A 17,558-nucleotide genomic window follows, 5' to 3' on the forward strand; every position below is an offset into this window, starting at 1 on the left:
TTACCTAAGTTGTATGTGAAGGGTAGTTCTTTGCAGTAAGCTGTTTTCCAGAATGCAAAAGATCACAAGACTCACTTAAAATTCAACACTGCCAAGAGAGGTTAGGGAACAAAAAAACAGCAGGTACCAGTCCACTAAGAAGTGACATGCAGGTCTGCAGGCCTTAGCACTTACGTGCCTGGGCACAGGCCTCAGGTCTGGCTGTTCAGGGCCATTTCTGGGGTTTGCACTGACAAAGTGCCCAGCTGCATGTTAGCACCAACTGCTGGCCAGACTATAAGAGTGTGTTGTGTCCCCAAAAGGCCAGCTCAGAGAAGTAGAATTCAGGGAAGGTAGATGTTGCTTCAAGGCACTCCTGCTACAGTAGACATTGTCACCTCCCCAGGGCTGCCAAGTCACTGCTTTGTGGAACTGGACAGGAGTAAAAACACTAACCACTGGGAAGTAGAAGGCTGATGCACAGCTACAGAATAGGCTAGGACTCCAAATTTAGAGCCTTACTGACACAGGCTTTTAACACTCCCCAGGTGTGAATGCTGTTTCCCATTACAATGAGCCTCTACCTCAAAAGTTTTTCTTCATGATCTATGCCTCTGTGTACTTTTGTTTCAGGGAGCAATTCTGCCTTGTCTTTTCCTTAACAACACCCTTTCTTTCATTCCAGAACAAGAGAAAAAAAAACCCAAAGACATTTTTTCGGAATAAAGGAACTAGATACCAAAGGCTCAAGGGTAATAAGCTGTTATTAGGAGAGGAATCCGGCCTCCCAGGAATATCAGAACTGTATTTGGGGGAGAAATCAAGGTTTTTCTCTTAGAAAATATCAACCATCAGGAGATATGTGCACTGTGGCTTCCTAAGGAGGTGATGGCCTTCAGGTGATCTAAAGGACCAACACACTGTGGGTTCCCTCTGTTGAATGCACCTGAGATAAACAGGAACAGGTAGCACTGAAAACTGCTTCAAGCTCTTCCCTTTGCCTGGACCACACCCCATCCCCAGCTACCGAGGCCTATCCCCATCAACACTTCAACACCAAGCAGTAAATCTCTTCTCATCATCCCAGTAACTCCCTCAGAATGGGCTCCACCTCACTCTGCCTGCAACAAAGTGTGGATTTGACAAAGGGTTGTCATACAGTCATGAAGCATGCCTATGACAAGGAAGAAGGGCATCTATAATGAAAAGTGATTAAACTGTCCATTTGTTTATTCAGGAAAACAGTAGGATAAATACACCTTAAATATTACACATTTTTATATACAGGACTGACCATTGCCCAACAAGTTTGAAAAGTGATCTGAGAAGAACAAAAAAGTGTAGACCCCCCACTAATTTTTTAAACCCTGGATAATCCATGGAGACAGAACCAAATTCTTGATATATTTTCTTCAACATAGCATCAGTTTGGCCAACGCTGGAGGGAGAACATGATTTGTCTACGTAGCCCCACGGATGTCATTTCCGGAAGCGCTTGAAAAGGGGGTGTACATGCTTGGTGGAAGCCTTGCTCCTCGCTGAGTGGTACTCCATGTACACAGTGTCATCGGCCCCAGACATGGAACTCATTGTGCCAAAGCGCCGAGATACCTGTGGGGGACCCAGCCCACTGTTAGTTTCCAAGGGGAAAGACACTCCTTTTATAACATTTATAATAAGTTTCAAAATTTTTTTAACAAATTTTATGGTATTTAAATAACATTTATTAACCACTTACCATGTCTCAGGCATGGTTCTAAGCAGTATACACACTTACATGTATTAACTCATCTAATCCTCATAAACATTGTAATCTCCACTTTATAGAAGAGGAAACTGAAACACAGACAGGGTAAGTAACTTGTATAAAATCATACAGCTCTTAAAGAGATGGGACTTGAACACCAGCAGGCTGGCTTAAGCTTTCCTATACTTAAACGTAATGCTACACTACCTCTCCTAGTGACAATTTTTGAAGAGAATTTTTTAACAGTGAGGGCAGAAGTCCCTCAAAATTTCCCAAGACTCCACACAAGGCTTTGAGTCAAGTGGAAAACCACAAATCCTAGGTATGAATCTTGTCTTTGCATCTCATTGGGTGACCTTGGGCAAATATTGAATGCCTACACCTCAGTGAAGTCATCTGTTGGATAGGAATAACCACACCTGCCTAGACATAGGTGCCATGAACAGAAACCATTCAAGTCTGGGGTGTGTCCCAGAGTCTCGCACCCACAGGGACCAAATGGCAACAATACACACAGATGGGCCCTGAAGTAATGCCTGTAACAGCCTGGCCTCAGGGGACCCACTGTGAGATAAGACTGACCCAAAGTTGCCCATAACATGGTCAGAGGCAAGGAGTTTCCCTGGGGCCCCCATGGAGAGTGCCATTGAGCCAGTCCCCAAACCCCAGATCTGAGGGGAGCAAGGTCTCTGGCTGCAGGGAGGGCGGCACCTCTCCTGGTGATGTTGCTTCTCTCTTTCCTTGTTCCAGTCATCACTCTCCTTTTGGTTCTAATGCCAATTTAGTTTCAAAAGCACCAAACTTGCTTCTCTCCTTGGAGGGCCTGATTAAGAATTCCCCATAATGATACTTTTGTTAATTATGCCATGCCTGACACACAGTAGGCATTCAATAATTATGTGCAGAATAAAAAGTTGAGTACTTTCAGAAAACTCTAAACTTTTTTCAAAGTACTGAAACTACAAAATGAGTTGATCCTCAGATCCATTTTATAGGCTGGAAGGCTCAGCTAGGGACTAGGAAGGAAACCAGAGATGGAAGTGACTTGCCCCAGGCCAAGAGTAGCAGCCCCAGGCCCATCACACTCCTTTCTACAGCTACCCTAGTAAGAGCCTGAGGTCATGTCTGCCATCCTAAGCTTCAACATAAAAATACTAATACTTGTAGAGCCAGAGATCAATTACAGCCACTGCAGGCTCAGCCATGTAAAACAGGATGTACAGAAGAGAAGATACATACCAACAGCTTAATGAGTTGTTAATATTCTCTTCTCTACAAGTTTTTTTAGAAGATTGCACAGGCACATACGCACAACTGTGCATGTGTAAGTCTAAGGACTCGGTCCTTCAGGAGCTTCACATACGCACTCACTGACAGACCTAGGCAGGCCTAGGAGGAATGGAAAATCAACAGGCGAGAGAAAGGCACCATGGGAAACTGTATCGTGGGAACTTCCTACAGACCCTACCCAGGAAAAAGATGCCTGGCTAAGGTTGGGGTCTGGGGTCAGCCTGTCCAGTATAACAGGATGCAGCTTTAACTTGAGCCTGACAAGATATATCAAGAACAACGGTCAGCAGAAATGGCACCCAGCAACCAGCTCTTGCTAATCAGACTCTGACAACTTAACCAGTTACCCTTCGTGGGTTTTTGCACTTAAAAACCCTGCCCTAAGAACAACCAAGTGAGTCTTAACCTCCCTTGGTGGCTCCACTTTTCCTTCTTATTCCCCACTAATAAACCCTGCTCCTTAGCTCACTGCTTCTGTCTGGTTTCTTGAGCGACTCCAGCCTAACACTCACCTGACTGGATCTGAAGCCAGACTCTCCTGCCACCACCTCTTCCTCAGCATCCAGGTCAGTGGCTGCCAAGACTTTCTGCAAGAGCTGCTGCTGTTCTTCTTTCGTCGAAAATGCCAGGTCTTCCTCCTCCATGCCGGCAAGTTTTGTGATCACCTGTAAGGCCAAAACCAGCAGGCGACACTCTCCCTTCGCTTTCCCTCCCCTCACCTTCCCTACTGCCTTCTCTCAGGTTCACTTGCTCTGGTCACTTCCTTTGACCAGTGGCGTAGGTAGGTGGTTAACAGTGGAGAGCTCCTTGGGGCACTCCAGAGACCAGCTTTAGCAGTCACCTTCAATAGGAATGCAATCAATGACTGCAAAGCAGGAGAGGTTAAGAAAATTCCAGAGAAATCTGCTCCCAACACATAACAGCTAAATGATCCCTTAACAAAAGATCAACGAGGATCTTGATGATGTTGAAACATCTTGCACCAGTTGACAAAAGGGACCAGAGACTGGAAGGCACTGCCTGCTGCCCCTGAGAAGGTCTTCAACCTCCTGGCATGGACCCAAGGTTTCCAGCAGGGGGAGCACTTTCAAAAAACAAAATGTCAAGAATGGATTTACAAGGTTTTTCTTAAAAGAGCAAGATGACAGCCTGATGGAGATTTGGTTTTCATTTCTTTGGGGGTAACTTACTACAAGGTCTGCCTAGCCCTGCAGTAAGCTTAGACTGATTTATGTAAAGGGGACTTTTTTCCCTCTAATTCTTCTCATAATTTTAATTGAAAGAAAATTCCTAAAGCAAGGATCTGGCTGAGCCCTTCTGGTGGCCAGATCTGGATTACAGATATGGGTGGGACACCTCTGCCCTCACCTGGCCACCCCTCGAGAGTCCCGACTCTGGAGAGTCTGACCTGGCTGCTCTCAGCCGCAGCACAAAAAGCAAAGAAGATGAAGACAGCTGCCACCAACACAGAAACTATACATCAGGTGCCTTTCTATCAATGTCACCCTTCAAAGAACTCACAGCACTTCGTAACTCAGTGCGCTTCTCCCACCCTACCTCTCCCAGGGATCAAGAGTCATGAATGCTGTCAACAGTGCATACTTTACAGATATATAAAAAGGTCATGATGCAAATCTTTCAAAAAAACTGCCCCAAGAGTCCTATCCTCTAGCCCAACATAAGAAGTCTGAAAAGTGTCACTGTCTCTGGCTAAAAGAAGTGTCAGACAACCTTATTCTCTTGTCCACGGCTAATAGGATCTCTAACTAAAGCACCTGTATAAGACAGCCTACAGTGTTTCTCAAATCAAGAACCTGGGAACCTACACACCCAAGTTCTAGTGAGGTCCTTTTAGTCCCCTTCTTCCAGCATCTTCCATCCAACTCCACAAATAAAAACCCATTGGGACACTAAATCCTGATATAACCTACTATTTGTGTCAGGAAAGAAAATGCCTCAGCAAATGACAGCCAAAGCTTTAGAATTTCCCAAGTTATTCAAATAACTGATTTGTAGTACACTGGATGGCTATCATGTCTGTGAAGCCCACTAAGGCCCAGGCTCACCGGCTGACTATGGGAAGAGCTGTCCATGCCACCTGGAGCGCTACCCCTTAGGAAAGTAACCCCAGGGTCTCACACTAACATACTGAGGGCCACAGTTTGTGAGTACCTCAAGTTCTGTTAGCCTTACATATTTCCCCACCAACATCTAATGTTTTTTGCATAAGACAACTAAAAAATGTTAATAAGCAGATTCCAGCCTCTTGCTTCAAAGGTCCCATTCTTTGACCATTCACTGTGGGAAGCTGGGGGAATGAGGGGATCCTGCACAATGTTTTCCCTCATAGACCCTGCAATTCAGGCAAAGATAAAGGGAGTCTACAGCAGGCAAGGCCTCCAGTCCCCTAATGTTCCATGCCTGTCTGAGCTCTGTCCCATGCTGGTACTAACCATGGCCCCACTTTTCCTGGAGGCCTGAGTACAAAAAAAAGCTATGGTCCTACTATGACCAGAGACTAAATGGAAACATACCTTAAAGCTGTAACCCTGGTCTACCAAGAATCTCTGCCGCTTGGTTGAATAAGCCATTTCCTGTGTGTCCTGAGATACCAGTGAGTAGAAGAAGGCATTGTACTCCTCTGCAACCATTCCTGGGGAGAGGGCAGGAAAAAGAATAACATTAGCCATGAGAATGCAAGAACTAAGGTTCCAGGGCTCAGAAGCAAGTAATGCAGTGAGAGAGCTTTGTGGTCAGGAGTTGATTGCCCTAATTTTGTATGGGGACTTCATCAAAGTTAAAAGCTTTTGTGCTTCAAAGAACACCATCCAAAAATTGGAAGAAAAAAAACATAATGGGAAAAATATTTACAAAACATATACCTGATAAGGAGTTTGTATCTAGGTCATATAAAGAACTATTACAACTCAATAATGAAAACACAACTCCATTACAAAAAGGGTCCAGGATCAGAATAGACACTTCTCTAAAGAGAATACAGAAATGGCTAATCAGCATTTGAAGAGATGCTCAACACTATTAGTCATCAGGGAAACACAAATCAAAACCACCATGAGATACACACTAATATAGCTAAAATTTTTAAAAGACAGATTATTACAGTTGTTGTCAAGGATGTGGAGAAGTTGGAACCCTTGTACATAGTTAGTGAGAACATAAATGGTACAGTCACTTTGTAAACAGTCTGGAGGTTTATTAAAATATTAACCATAGTAACTACATGACCCAGCAATTCTATTCCTAGATACATAGCCGAGAGGACTGAAAACATTAAGTCCACATAAAACTTGCACATAAATTACATAATATATTCTGTGAGCCAAAAAAGTAGAAATAGTCCAAATATCCATTTACCAGATTATTTATCAGATGAATGGATAAATAAAACGTGGTATGTCCGTACAATGGAACATCATTCAGCAATAAAAAAAATGAGGAAATTCTGGTAATGGGGAAGGATTTCTTTTGAGGGTGATAATAATATTCTAAATATAGATTGTGGTGATAATTATGCAACTTTGTGAATATACTAAAAACCAATGAATTGTACACTTGAAATAGATCAGTTGTATGGTATGTGAATTATATCTCAAGAAAGCTGCTAAAAAAAAACAGCTCAGTGTGAAAACCTAGAACAGAATTAGCACAGAAACTAGGACAGAAAATACTGTAGCCTATAAAACCTGATCTTTCAGGAAAATCTAAACATTTATGTTTCACAGTTCAAATTTCCGTAAGTATTGGTATACTACTTCTGAAATCAATTGTTTCCTAGTCTTATAAGAACTCAAAGATGCAAAGGGGCCAAATATCTACTTCAAATAGTTTTTTCTTTTTTCTTTCAATTTTATTGAGATAAAACTGACATACAGACTATGTAAGTTTAAAGTGCACAGCATGATTTGACTTACATATATTGTAAAATAATTACCACAATAAATTTGGTTAACATCCATGATTTTTTACTGATACAAATGTTTTTCCTTGTGAGAAGAACTTGTAGGATTTACCCCTAGCAATTTTCAAATATACTATACAGCAACATTAACTATGTCCACCTAAAAATAAAAGGCCACAGTGAGAGGCAATAACCATTTATTTAAAATCAAAAAGAATAGCTTTTCAGGAAGCACTGATTCAGGTAGAAGCCCAAATAGTGCTCAGGTTAGAAGACTAAAGCAATGAGTGTTTATGAGAAAGGGAAGGGAAACAATTATACCAACAGAAGGAAGACCTTTCTACAGGTGCGAATAACATAACACAGGGATGTTAATTCTAAATAATGTTTTTAATTTTCAGTCCAGGAGTCATCATATCTGCTTTCTTGTAATCGCTGAAAACAGTTTTTTAGGACATAAGGTTGCTTTAAAACCAGTCCAAAGGTTATTTTGCCCTGTTTTAACATCCAAAGGTTTGAAAAGACGTACAAGGCAGTTCCTCTATAATGACAGCTCTAGCTCCATTTTAAAGTGGCTCCATTAATATCTTTCTTTTTACAACCATAGCCATCATATTGTACATTACACACACACCCAGTAATTATTTACCTTATAACTGGAAGTTTAACCTTTCTGAACACCGTCATCCAATGCCTCTAGTAGCCACAAATTTAAACTCTTTTTTATGATTTGTTTGTTTTTTTTTTTCTCGGTATTTCACACATAAGTGAGATTTTATAGTATATGAGTTACTTCACTTAGCATAATGCCCTCAAGGTCCATCCATGTTGTTACAAATGGTAGGATTTCCTTTTTATTTTATGGCTAAATAGTCTTTTAATATATATACACCATGTTCTCTTTATACATTCATATGTCAAGGCACTTAGATTGTTAGCATGTCTTCGCTATTGTAAATAAGGCTGCAGTTAACTTTGGGTGCAGTTTTCTCCCACCTACTGATTTCAGTTCTGTCAGATATACATCCAGAAGTGGAATTACTGGACGATATGGTACTTCTATCTTTAATTTTTTGAGGAATCTTCATACTGTTTCCCATAGTGGCTATACTAATTTATAATTACACCAACAGCAGGCATAAGGGTTGCCACCCCACCCTTTTTTAAGATTTTATTTATTTTTAGAGAGAGGGAAGGGAGGGACAAAGTGAGGGAGAGAAATATCGATGTGTGAGAGAAACATTGATCAGGTGCCTCTTTTATGCGCCCCGACCAGGGACTGAACCTGCAACCCAGCCATGTGCCCTGACCAGGAATCACCTGTGATCTTTTGCTTTGACAGACAACACCCAATCAACTGAGCCACATCGCTCAGGGCAAGTCAAATAGTATTTTAAAACAAAATTCTAAATCTAATTCAAAGGCGTTTTCAAATTGTGTAAGTGTGTGTGTATACAATTTCTTGGTGAAGAATAAGGAAAGTAACGAATTACTTTCACATATGCTACTCAAGCAAGGTATGCTTGTCAGTTTCATAAAAGCCACAATTTATCCAGCAGCAAACTATATTCTGTTATGTAAGTCTCGTTCCTCACTATAGTCCTGCAAGATAGGATTGTCACTCCTACTTTGGATGGGAAATCAAGGCTCAGAGGGGCAAATTACTTGCCCAGGTCACACAACTGGTCTGGTACCCAAGCCTATGCTTGCTATTTCTAATGTGCCCTCTTCTCCACTTTAAGCATAGTCAATTAGCTGCTTCTTAAACATAATCAAATACAGTACAATTCCAACATGTGTCCACTAAATGTTGTCATTTTCAAACATCCTACCAGTCCAGGTGCTTCCTAAGATAAGTGAATTCCTTGAGGACAGGGCCTGTGAACTTGTCTTAGGTCTTGGCTGGTCCCAGGAGAATGCCATGTCTGAGCAGCAATGTCAGTCCCTACCGTGCCTGCAAATGAAATCTAAGTTTTCTATGCCCTGGTGTGGCTCAGTGGATTGAGCGCTGGCCTGTGAACCAAAAGGTTGCCAGTTCAATTTCCGGTCAGCGCACATGCCTGGGTTACAGGCCAGGTCCTCAGTTAGGGGCGTAGAGCAACTAATCAATGTTTCTATCTCACATCAATGTTTCTCTCCCTCTCTTTCTCCCTACCTTCCCCTCTCCCTAAAAATTAATACATAAAATCTTAAAAAAAAAAAAAAGAAACCTGAGTTGTTTGGGGTTTTTTTGTTGTTGTTGTTGTTTTTAATCACAGCTAACAAGCAGAGTATCCATGCCTTTTGCTTCTTCATTCACTGAGCTTCTGACACCCTTGATGCAAGCAGCCACTTAGGGCACCACAATTCACAGGTTATAAGGAAAGCATACGCTTGTGGCTGCTCAAGTTGCTCCCTAGGCCCTCCCGTCACTCCTAAGTTAAGGTTCAGGGGACAAGTTCCAGCTCTGACACTTGCACTGGTGGCCCAGCTGTGCTTTCTCCCTTCTGTGTCTATATGATGCAGATTGCTGTCTGGATCCTCTTACTATCTACCAATATAAGAGCTCAGCTTAGAGGGCATCTGCGTGAGTTCCAGGCAGCTGCCATTGAAAACACACACATATCCACCCTCAAGGCATAAGAAATAAGGGCCAAGAAGATCTTGGTCCTGCTTTGGGAGTCCCTCCCTCAGAGTATACCTAGTCCAGCAGCACAAGTTCGCCATCACAAACACACTGGCAGCTCAGCCCTACCCTCTTCCTATCCAAGGTAGTTAGAATGGAGAGACCCCAGAGAAGAAGGGGGAAGACCACCTTTACCTTTTTTGGCTCGCAGCACTCGCCCTAGCCTTTGGGCCTCCTGCCGTCGGGAACCACCATGAGATGAAATCTGAATAAGAACGTTTGCTTCTGGCAGATCAAATGATGTGTCACCCACCTATAGAAATAAAGCAGCTGTGTATCTGGGAAGGTTTTTATATGAGACAGAGAAAAAAATCAACTGGTCTCAAATTTAAATAAGCTCTGTGGGTAATTAAGGAAAACAATTACTGTTTTCTTCTCTCTGTGCCAGGGTCTTTCAGATGCAGGCAGGCCTCTAAGAACAAGAGCAAATTCTCCTGAGAGCTGTCCTTTAGAAAACTATCTCCAGTCTCCACTGTCTGTCTCAGCCACATTCCCAGTGTGGGCTGCTAGGGGCCCAAACACAAGAGGGCCCTATCAACAGAGACTTTCTGTAAGCAATTCTTATTTTTTATTACACAAACAGGCCTGCCTAAAACCATCTACACTCTTCAGTAGATGCCATTGAGACCAGCTGTACATGTCATACATGTGACTTAGTGGGTGTCACTTGCCTTCACTGGGCTCGATTCTTACTCAGGGTAGCTGCCTCAGTTTGGGGCTTCCAACCATCTAAATTCCCACATAGACATCAAAGTTTGGTACTTACAGACCTAGTCATGATCACTTTATAGGTAAATCTTATTTCTTTTGGGCTCTGGGTCTATCCTAATCTGAATGACTGATCTAAACAGTTGCACCACAGCTTCTGACTGCAAATTAAAACCATCACCAACTTGGATGTACATGCCTTTGCATTGTGTTTACATTCACCACCCATCACCAAGGCACAGCAGGAGTCAGGACAAAGGCTGCCAGTGATCCACAGGCCTCTCCAATTCCACAAAGAGAATTTCACCCAAATGCCTACTTTTGTCAGAGTAGGTGATGAACTTTTTTCTCTTTTATAAAGAAAATACAGCTTAAAATTCCTGCATCCCAAAAAGAAGTGGGAAAACTCATCAAGCAAAAGGACTGCATAGGTTATACATAATACATAATATTTGTATATCTGTTTCTTCTACTGTTTCTTCTACTACCCAGACATGTGGAAATGAAAACTGACGAATGATGTTCCTTCAACAAACACCAATTCACTGCCCCCCACCCCTAGGCTTTAGGATTGCTGGCAATCCTCACCACCACCATGCATGTCACACAGACCTTGGATATGAAGATGGTGTTGATTTTGGGGTTGTGCTTGAAATTCTGGAGAATCTGCATCCTTTCTCCCTGAGATGTAGGACCATAGATATAGGGTCTAGAGAAGAACAAAGCTGTATTAGGAAGACCACAGAATCATTCCTCAGTTTTCCTGAAAGTACATCAAAGTAGGAGCTTCTGCAAAGTACTCTTTCCCAGGAAGCCCCGTCATTCAAGAGTATCAGGAAGAGAACCATAAGAAAGAGTGGCAATACACCCTCCCTATTCCTCTTCCAAAACACAACACACACTTTATCTCTTCCCCATTGAACCGAGGTTCAAGGTACCATTCTCTTGAGGATTTCCTCCTTTAATTTTTCCTTGGTTTTTGGACTAAGATCTCTAGCCCTAAGCTTAGTGTCTATACTCCCTGGATTTCATGAAGCACAATGGGGTAGAAAAGAAAACATTGCTGTTTGGAAACAAGTGTTTCCTAATGACACAAGCATTCTCCAAGAAAGGGGTAGGAAGGAGCAAAGAGCCACCTCTAGACCTTTGCCTTCTGGCCTCCTATAACACTATGTTTAAAACCCTTCTATTTAATTCCCAGCTCTCAGCCAAAGGGCACAAGCCTATCTGGCAGACTCAGTGGTCATCCATCACCTCCTGTGATCTGGCAATGCCATTCCTGCACTATTCATGGAATGACCTGGTCTCTGTAGCTTTAGTATGGTGGAGATGATGATGATGATAACGACAAGGACAGCTACCAGATATATAGGTCCCACCCACACTTAACACTGAGCTGGACACCATGTTGAAAAAAAAAATCCATCCATCCCTGCCAACAGTCCTCAGAACTATAAAAGACAGGTTTCATTTTTCCAAGGTATACGTGATTGAGGGGCAACAGTCTGAGGCGACTAAACCCAAGTGTAAATGTTCCACCACCCAGGCCCACTAACCATCCCAGGGCAGTGCCCATGGAAGGCAGAAAGCACAATTTTTGATCCTCCACATGCTTCCCAATCCTGTGCCACAAAGTAGTAATGGGTATACCTGGAATAGCAAAAACTCTTGCCCATGGGGAAGCTGGGAAGGGCCTGGGACAGACAGACACTCCAGGTTGATGGCCTCTGGTCACCTCAACCATTGTAAGCCTGTTATACTAGAGTGCTCAGGACACCAAACATCTTCTATGTTATTTTCTATGTGTGCCATGTTGTGAAAAAGGCTGGAAAACACTGCTCTCGACAGCCTGTCTCTCAATACCCAGGTTTTTAGGTGGTTCTTTTTCTCCTTCCTCATCAGAAAAAAATAGTCACAGGATGGTAAACCCCAAGTTTCTAAAGATTCATTCCCCTGTATGAGAAATGAAACAGAAGGATGACCATCCTTCAGAAGAACCCCTACCATTTGTTGAACACCTACTAGATGTCGGGGACAAGAATCCTCTGAGGTGGATAGTGGTAAGTCAACATGACAGAGAGAAAGAGAAGGTTGAGAGGGGTAAACAACACCCCTGAGGTCAGAGAGCTATTAAGAAGAGTTGCTGAGAGTCAGGTCCACCATGTCAGACTCCACAGTTGATGTCCTTCTTACTACCTCACATACCAAATAACCCAACAGTCTCTCCTGTGAAGTAATTTAGTGACACCTATTCCTTTCTTATTAAGGCTAGGATAAACCAGAAGCTCAGAGACTCCCCCTGTCCCCCAAATCAGTCCTAACCTACTGAATGAAGCAACTGCCCAAGATTCATAAGATCATTTTAAAGCAAGAAACAAGGCAAACAAAAGTATTTCATAAATTTAAAGGTCAGATGAACAAAAAAGAAGGTAAGTACAAGTTGAAATGATCTTTCCAGTATCCATAAGAGAGCTGTGAGCTACTGCCCTTCATTGTGGTAGACAGGCTCAGATTCCACAGTGCCAGGCCAACGAGTGTCCCTCACCCAGAAGATGTTCAGGAGGCTGCAACCAAAAGACAAGCCTCAGGTGTGTTCAAATGTAAGCGTGAAGGAGGACACCTGAAGAAGCTCCAGGAAGAATGTAGACGGAGTACTGAAAAGGGGGGGGGGGGCGGCAGCGGGGGAGTGGTAAGGAGAGGACAGATATTCAATATGACACAATAAACATATGCATTGTCTTGCTGCCCTTCTCAAATTGACACTAACATGACAGTAAAGGATTAAGAAGACACAAACAGCCCTGGCTGGTGTGGTTCAGTGGATTGAGTGTCAGCCTGTGAACCAAAAGGTCACTCACTGGTTTGATTCCCAGTCAGGGCATATGCCCGGGTTGTAGGCCAGGTCCCCAGTGGGGAGGCACATGAGAGGCAGCCACACATTGATGTTTCTCTCCCTCCCTTTTTCCCTTCCTTCCCCTCTCTCTAAAAATAAATCAATAAAATCTTAAAATAAAGACACAAACCCACAACGACAAAGAGAACAAGTGAAGTAACAGCAGAGGGTGAACACATTGTGGTAGTCAAAACACAGATGGATGCAGGCATGGCAACAGATCTAGTAACTAGAGGAAGCGGGTACCCAAGCCAGCAGGAGGGAAAGTCAATACAATACAAGCCCTCTTCTTTGCAGAACACAGTCACTAGGTGCTTTGAAAGTTGGGTTGTGGGGCAGGACTGCAGACAGAAGGACTGGCAAAGTATCTGGATGAGGAGTAGTGTAGGGCTCCAGTCCCAGCAGCCAGGCATACCTCCTCCCACCTGGCAGAAACCTGGAGGCTTACTTTCTAGATTCACAAGGAGGTTCTGCACTTAGGAAACTCAGGCAGAGCTGAGGACAAAGGCAAGACTAAAAGTGAAAAATGAAGGGAAACCCCTTCTCCCTCTCCCACCACATGCTGCTATATCTGAGGGACCAGAAGACCCCTCTTTGGAGAAAATGTCCTACCCAAGAAAAAAGACCTAGAGATACTGCATTTGGCAATCTCTTAACGAAGCACCAGGTTCTTGCCCAATCATGCCACTCTGAGGTTCACAGGTGGGCTAACCCACTAAACTATACAGAAAGGCCATTCAGCTTTTTAGTGACTGACTCTTAAACAAGAAAATACAACCAAGGATTACCAAAAATCAGAAAGGCTCTGAAGACAGAGGTGAAACAACGAAAACAATAAAACTTGAAAAAGGGAGAGACAGTGTAAGGAACAGAAGAAAATTTTAAAAGCTTTACGAGTTCCAGAAAAGACATTGTATGCATGAAACAAAAACAGTTAGCAATAAAGAACTGTTGCAAATTAACAAAATCTTCAACAGAAGGGTTGGAAGACAAAGGAGGAAAAAAAGTAAGAAAATTAGAGAAGTTGTTCAGAACATCCAACATCTTACCATCAGGGACTTGAAAAAGAGAGAGAGAGAGAGAGAGAGAGAGAGAACAGGAAAAACAGTGAAGATGAGTTAACAAGGAAAAACACAAATTCTCAGAGTTGAAACATGAGTTTCCATATAAAAGGTTCTAATGAGTGCACATTACAATGAAAGAAAATCACACTAAACATTTTGTTTTGAAATCTCAAAAAAATATCCTGAAAGGTTCCTAAGAGAAGGAAACAGATGACTACAACAGATCACATAGAGAGAGGAATCAGAAGGGCATCAGACTTCTGAGTGCCGCACTGGAAGTCCCAACAAGACTGAGTCCTGGCTTCAGCATTCTGAGGCCCAGTCTAGCTAATGATCAAGTGTAAGGCTGAGTGAATATATTTGCAAGAACAGTCTTTAAAATGTTCTTCCTATATACCTTTCATCAGGAACTACTGGAGGTTGTGCTCATTCAAAATGAGTGACCAAGAAAGAGGAGACTAGAGATACAGAAAAGGGCTCCAGCACAGGGAGAGGCATAGGGAACTGACAGGAGGATTATGGCTGAGCAGCATCCCTGGTCCCAGAGCAGAAGGATGAAATGCTGGTAGGGAAAGAAGGTAAGAAAATTAGAGAAGTTGTTCAGAACATTTCCCCCAGGGAAAGAAAGAAAAGAAGAACTAATGTGTCTCACCCTCCTGAGAGGGAGTTTATGGTTGCAGGAAGGGTCTAAAGAGCAGTAGTTAAGTATATAAAAAAAACAAGCAAAAGCAATGGCAAGTCAATATTAATGCCAGAAAAAACAAATTTAAAAAATATGTAATCAGCCCTGGCTGGCGTAGCTCAGTGGATTGAGCATGGGCTGTGAACCAAAGTGTTGCAGCTTCGATTCCAGTCAGGGCACATGCCTGGGTTGCATGCCATGACCCCCAGAAACCGCACATTGATGTTTCTCTCTCTCTCTCTATCTCCCTCCCTTCCCTCTCTAAAAATAAATAAAATCTTTAAAAAAATGTTAAAATATATATATATAATCATACTACACTATATATGCCTTGGCGTGGACAATACATATAGTCAAAATAATTTAATGCTGAATACTAACTTACCCCCAAACACACTAGGAGGATGAGGGAGGGTAGCAGTGTGTGCAAGAAAGCTAAATCCTAAACTTTTATAGTAGAAAGTTCAAGGTGCTTTCTATAATTAATAATCAAGAAACTGCTAGGTAAATTATTACTTAGAAGTACAAAGGTAAATAGAGAAAAGAGTTGAAAGTGGCTGTCTCTGGAGAACAGGAATTGTGAGTAGGAAGACATACAGGAACTGCTATTTTTCATAACAATCAATGTTACTCTGATAAAAATAAAATACTTTCTAAATTGAAAAAAGTTATAATTTTAGAAATTTAAGAAATTTAATCTTTCTGTGTCTTAGTTTTCTCATCTGCAAAATGGGAACAATGAAATGACCTTCTATGGCTACAGTGAGGATTAAATCATAGCTTGCTAAAAAGAAGCTGGTCTGCATGCATACTTCCCTCTCCATCCCTACTGCCACAAAAGAAATTCAGGCCTGTCTTCAGATAGGGCTTTATCTTCTGCTACACTCACAGCACTGTGTCACTGAAGTAGGCTTTAATCACAGGCATCTGGGTGGGGCTGTGAGTTGGTGATGACTCTACTAGGTGTTTTTCCTAAAAAGCTCTTTCTCAATGCCAGGCCATCCGTGAGATGCTGGTCCAGTCTGCCTTGCCCTCCTGGTTCCTAGCTCATACAGTCTGACCTTACTACCCCTCCCCCCCTAGAGTGCTCACTCAGCCTGAAATTCCTGATGCCAACTTATGCCCACCTTTGGAGCCCAGTTCCAAAGCAACATGACTCTAGCCTCTGCTCCCTGGGTTCAGGGTGACCATGTTTCTTTTTCTCCACACTCTAACCTTTGACTCCAAGCAGCTGCTCCTGTCTGGCCTGGTTCCTAGAACTGGGGCCACAGAACCAGACCTTGAGATCCTAGCAAGTTTCTGAAAGTTTGAAACACACACACACACACACACACACACACACACACACACACACACACACAAAAACCGGCACCTCTGCACTCTCACAAAAAGATATTCTTACTTGTTCAGCCGAATAGCATATTCCTTTAGGGCAAACACATTATCAGCAAAGACAATAATCTTGTCATTCCTCCTTTCATGAAACTTGATCAGGAACTGGCAAGCTCTGAATTTGTTGGGATTCATGGTATACAGTAAGATTCGCTTCTTGGTTTTGATTGCCACATACTCCCTGTAAAATTCAGGAGACATGGGGCACCAAACCTGAGATACAATAAGAAATAGAAGTCAGTTTGCAAGTTGAAACATCACACAGTTGGAAACTTGAAGATCATTTATTTGGCACAATTAACTTTAAAACAAATCAAAACAAAACCAATGGTATGTCACTTATATCTCAATATAACTGTAAACAAACACATACACACAAGACCTCATACTTAAGGCTGAACTAGGGCACTTGAACACGTTAATTACTACACAAAGATTTTTAAATGTGTTGATATCCAGGGAATTATTTTAACACCAGCTCCAAGTGAAAAGCACCAGACTCTCAACCTGTGATACAAGTGATCCCTCTCCCTTAGATCACACTTTCCCTTGAGTTGACACAGCGCTGCATAGAGTACTGCACACACACTTCCCAACTCTATCGACTAAGCCTAGAAATGATATCCTAGTGGCAATGAACACACCTAACAACCAGATCTTGGCTTGTAAGTTATATTTTCTACTGAAAGGTTCCATGGAAAATGGCTAATTCCAGGGCCAGAACAAGTACCAGATGAGTCAGAAATATATTGCTGAGTTGCCACAATGAAGATGTAGGTAGATACACTTTGCCTCCTCACACAACCAAAAGGACAACAAATAATTTAAAAACAAAAAATAACCAGAACTGCCAGAAAATCAAACCATATGGAAGTCTGATAACCAAGGAGTTAAAGAAGAAACATTCATTCAGACCAGTAGGGAGGGGTGGAGATGGGCAGCCAGGGTGGAAAGTATGCTTGGAAAGGCAGTGTCTGGAAGACCAGGGTGGGCAAGGTGGAGGCTCAAGGACCAGGCGAGGTAGCAGCTGGCCGAGCAGGCAGTCCCACATTTGCACATGGACGAACCAGGACGAACAACTGAGGAGCAAGACAGACCCTATAATCCAGGGTTCCGGCATGGGGAAATAAAGCCTCAAAACCTCTGAATGAAAAAAACTGTGGGGGTTGAGGTGGCAGGAGAAACTCCCAGTCTCAGAAGAGAGTTCACAGGAGAGACT

The 17,558-nt window shown here is 42.6% G+C and overlaps 1 protein-coding gene across 2 annotated transcripts in view; it reads right to left on the reverse strand.

The window, feature by feature from the left end:
* Nucleotides 1-1,183: 1,183 nt before the first annotated feature.
* The window catches only part of ERCC3 (ERCC excision repair 3, TFIIH core complex helicase subunit), a 35,888-nt gene continuing 19,513 nt past the window's right edge, over nt 1,184-17,558 (reverse strand). Inside the window, exons 10-15 of one of the 2 annotated variants that reach the window (XM_045826016.1) lie at nt 16,350-16,552; nt 10,921-11,017; nt 9,736-9,853; nt 5,551-5,669; nt 3,529-3,681; nt 1,184-1,590 (exon numbers count right to left, since the gene is read on the reverse strand). In XM_045826016.1, the coding sequence (XP_045681972.1) occupies nt 1,459-1,590; nt 3,529-3,681; nt 5,551-5,669; nt 9,736-9,853; nt 10,921-11,017; nt 16,350-16,552 (822 nt within the window). In that variant the 3' untranslated portion in view covers nt 1,184-1,458. Of the gene's footprint in view, nt 1,591-3,528; nt 3,682-5,550; nt 5,672-9,735; nt 9,854-10,920; nt 11,018-16,349; nt 16,553-17,558 lie in introns of those variants that run through there. The other variant, XM_045826017.1, reaches the window with a different exon arrangement.

This window comes from Phyllostomus hastatus, unplaced genomic scaffold, assembly GCF_019186645.2.
Source record: "Phyllostomus hastatus isolate PE091 unplaced genomic scaffold, TTU_PhHast_1.1 phas_scaffold_60, whole genome shotgun sequence".
Classification (NCBI taxonomy): Eukaryota; Metazoa; Chordata; class Mammalia; order Chiroptera; family Phyllostomidae; genus Phyllostomus; species Phyllostomus hastatus.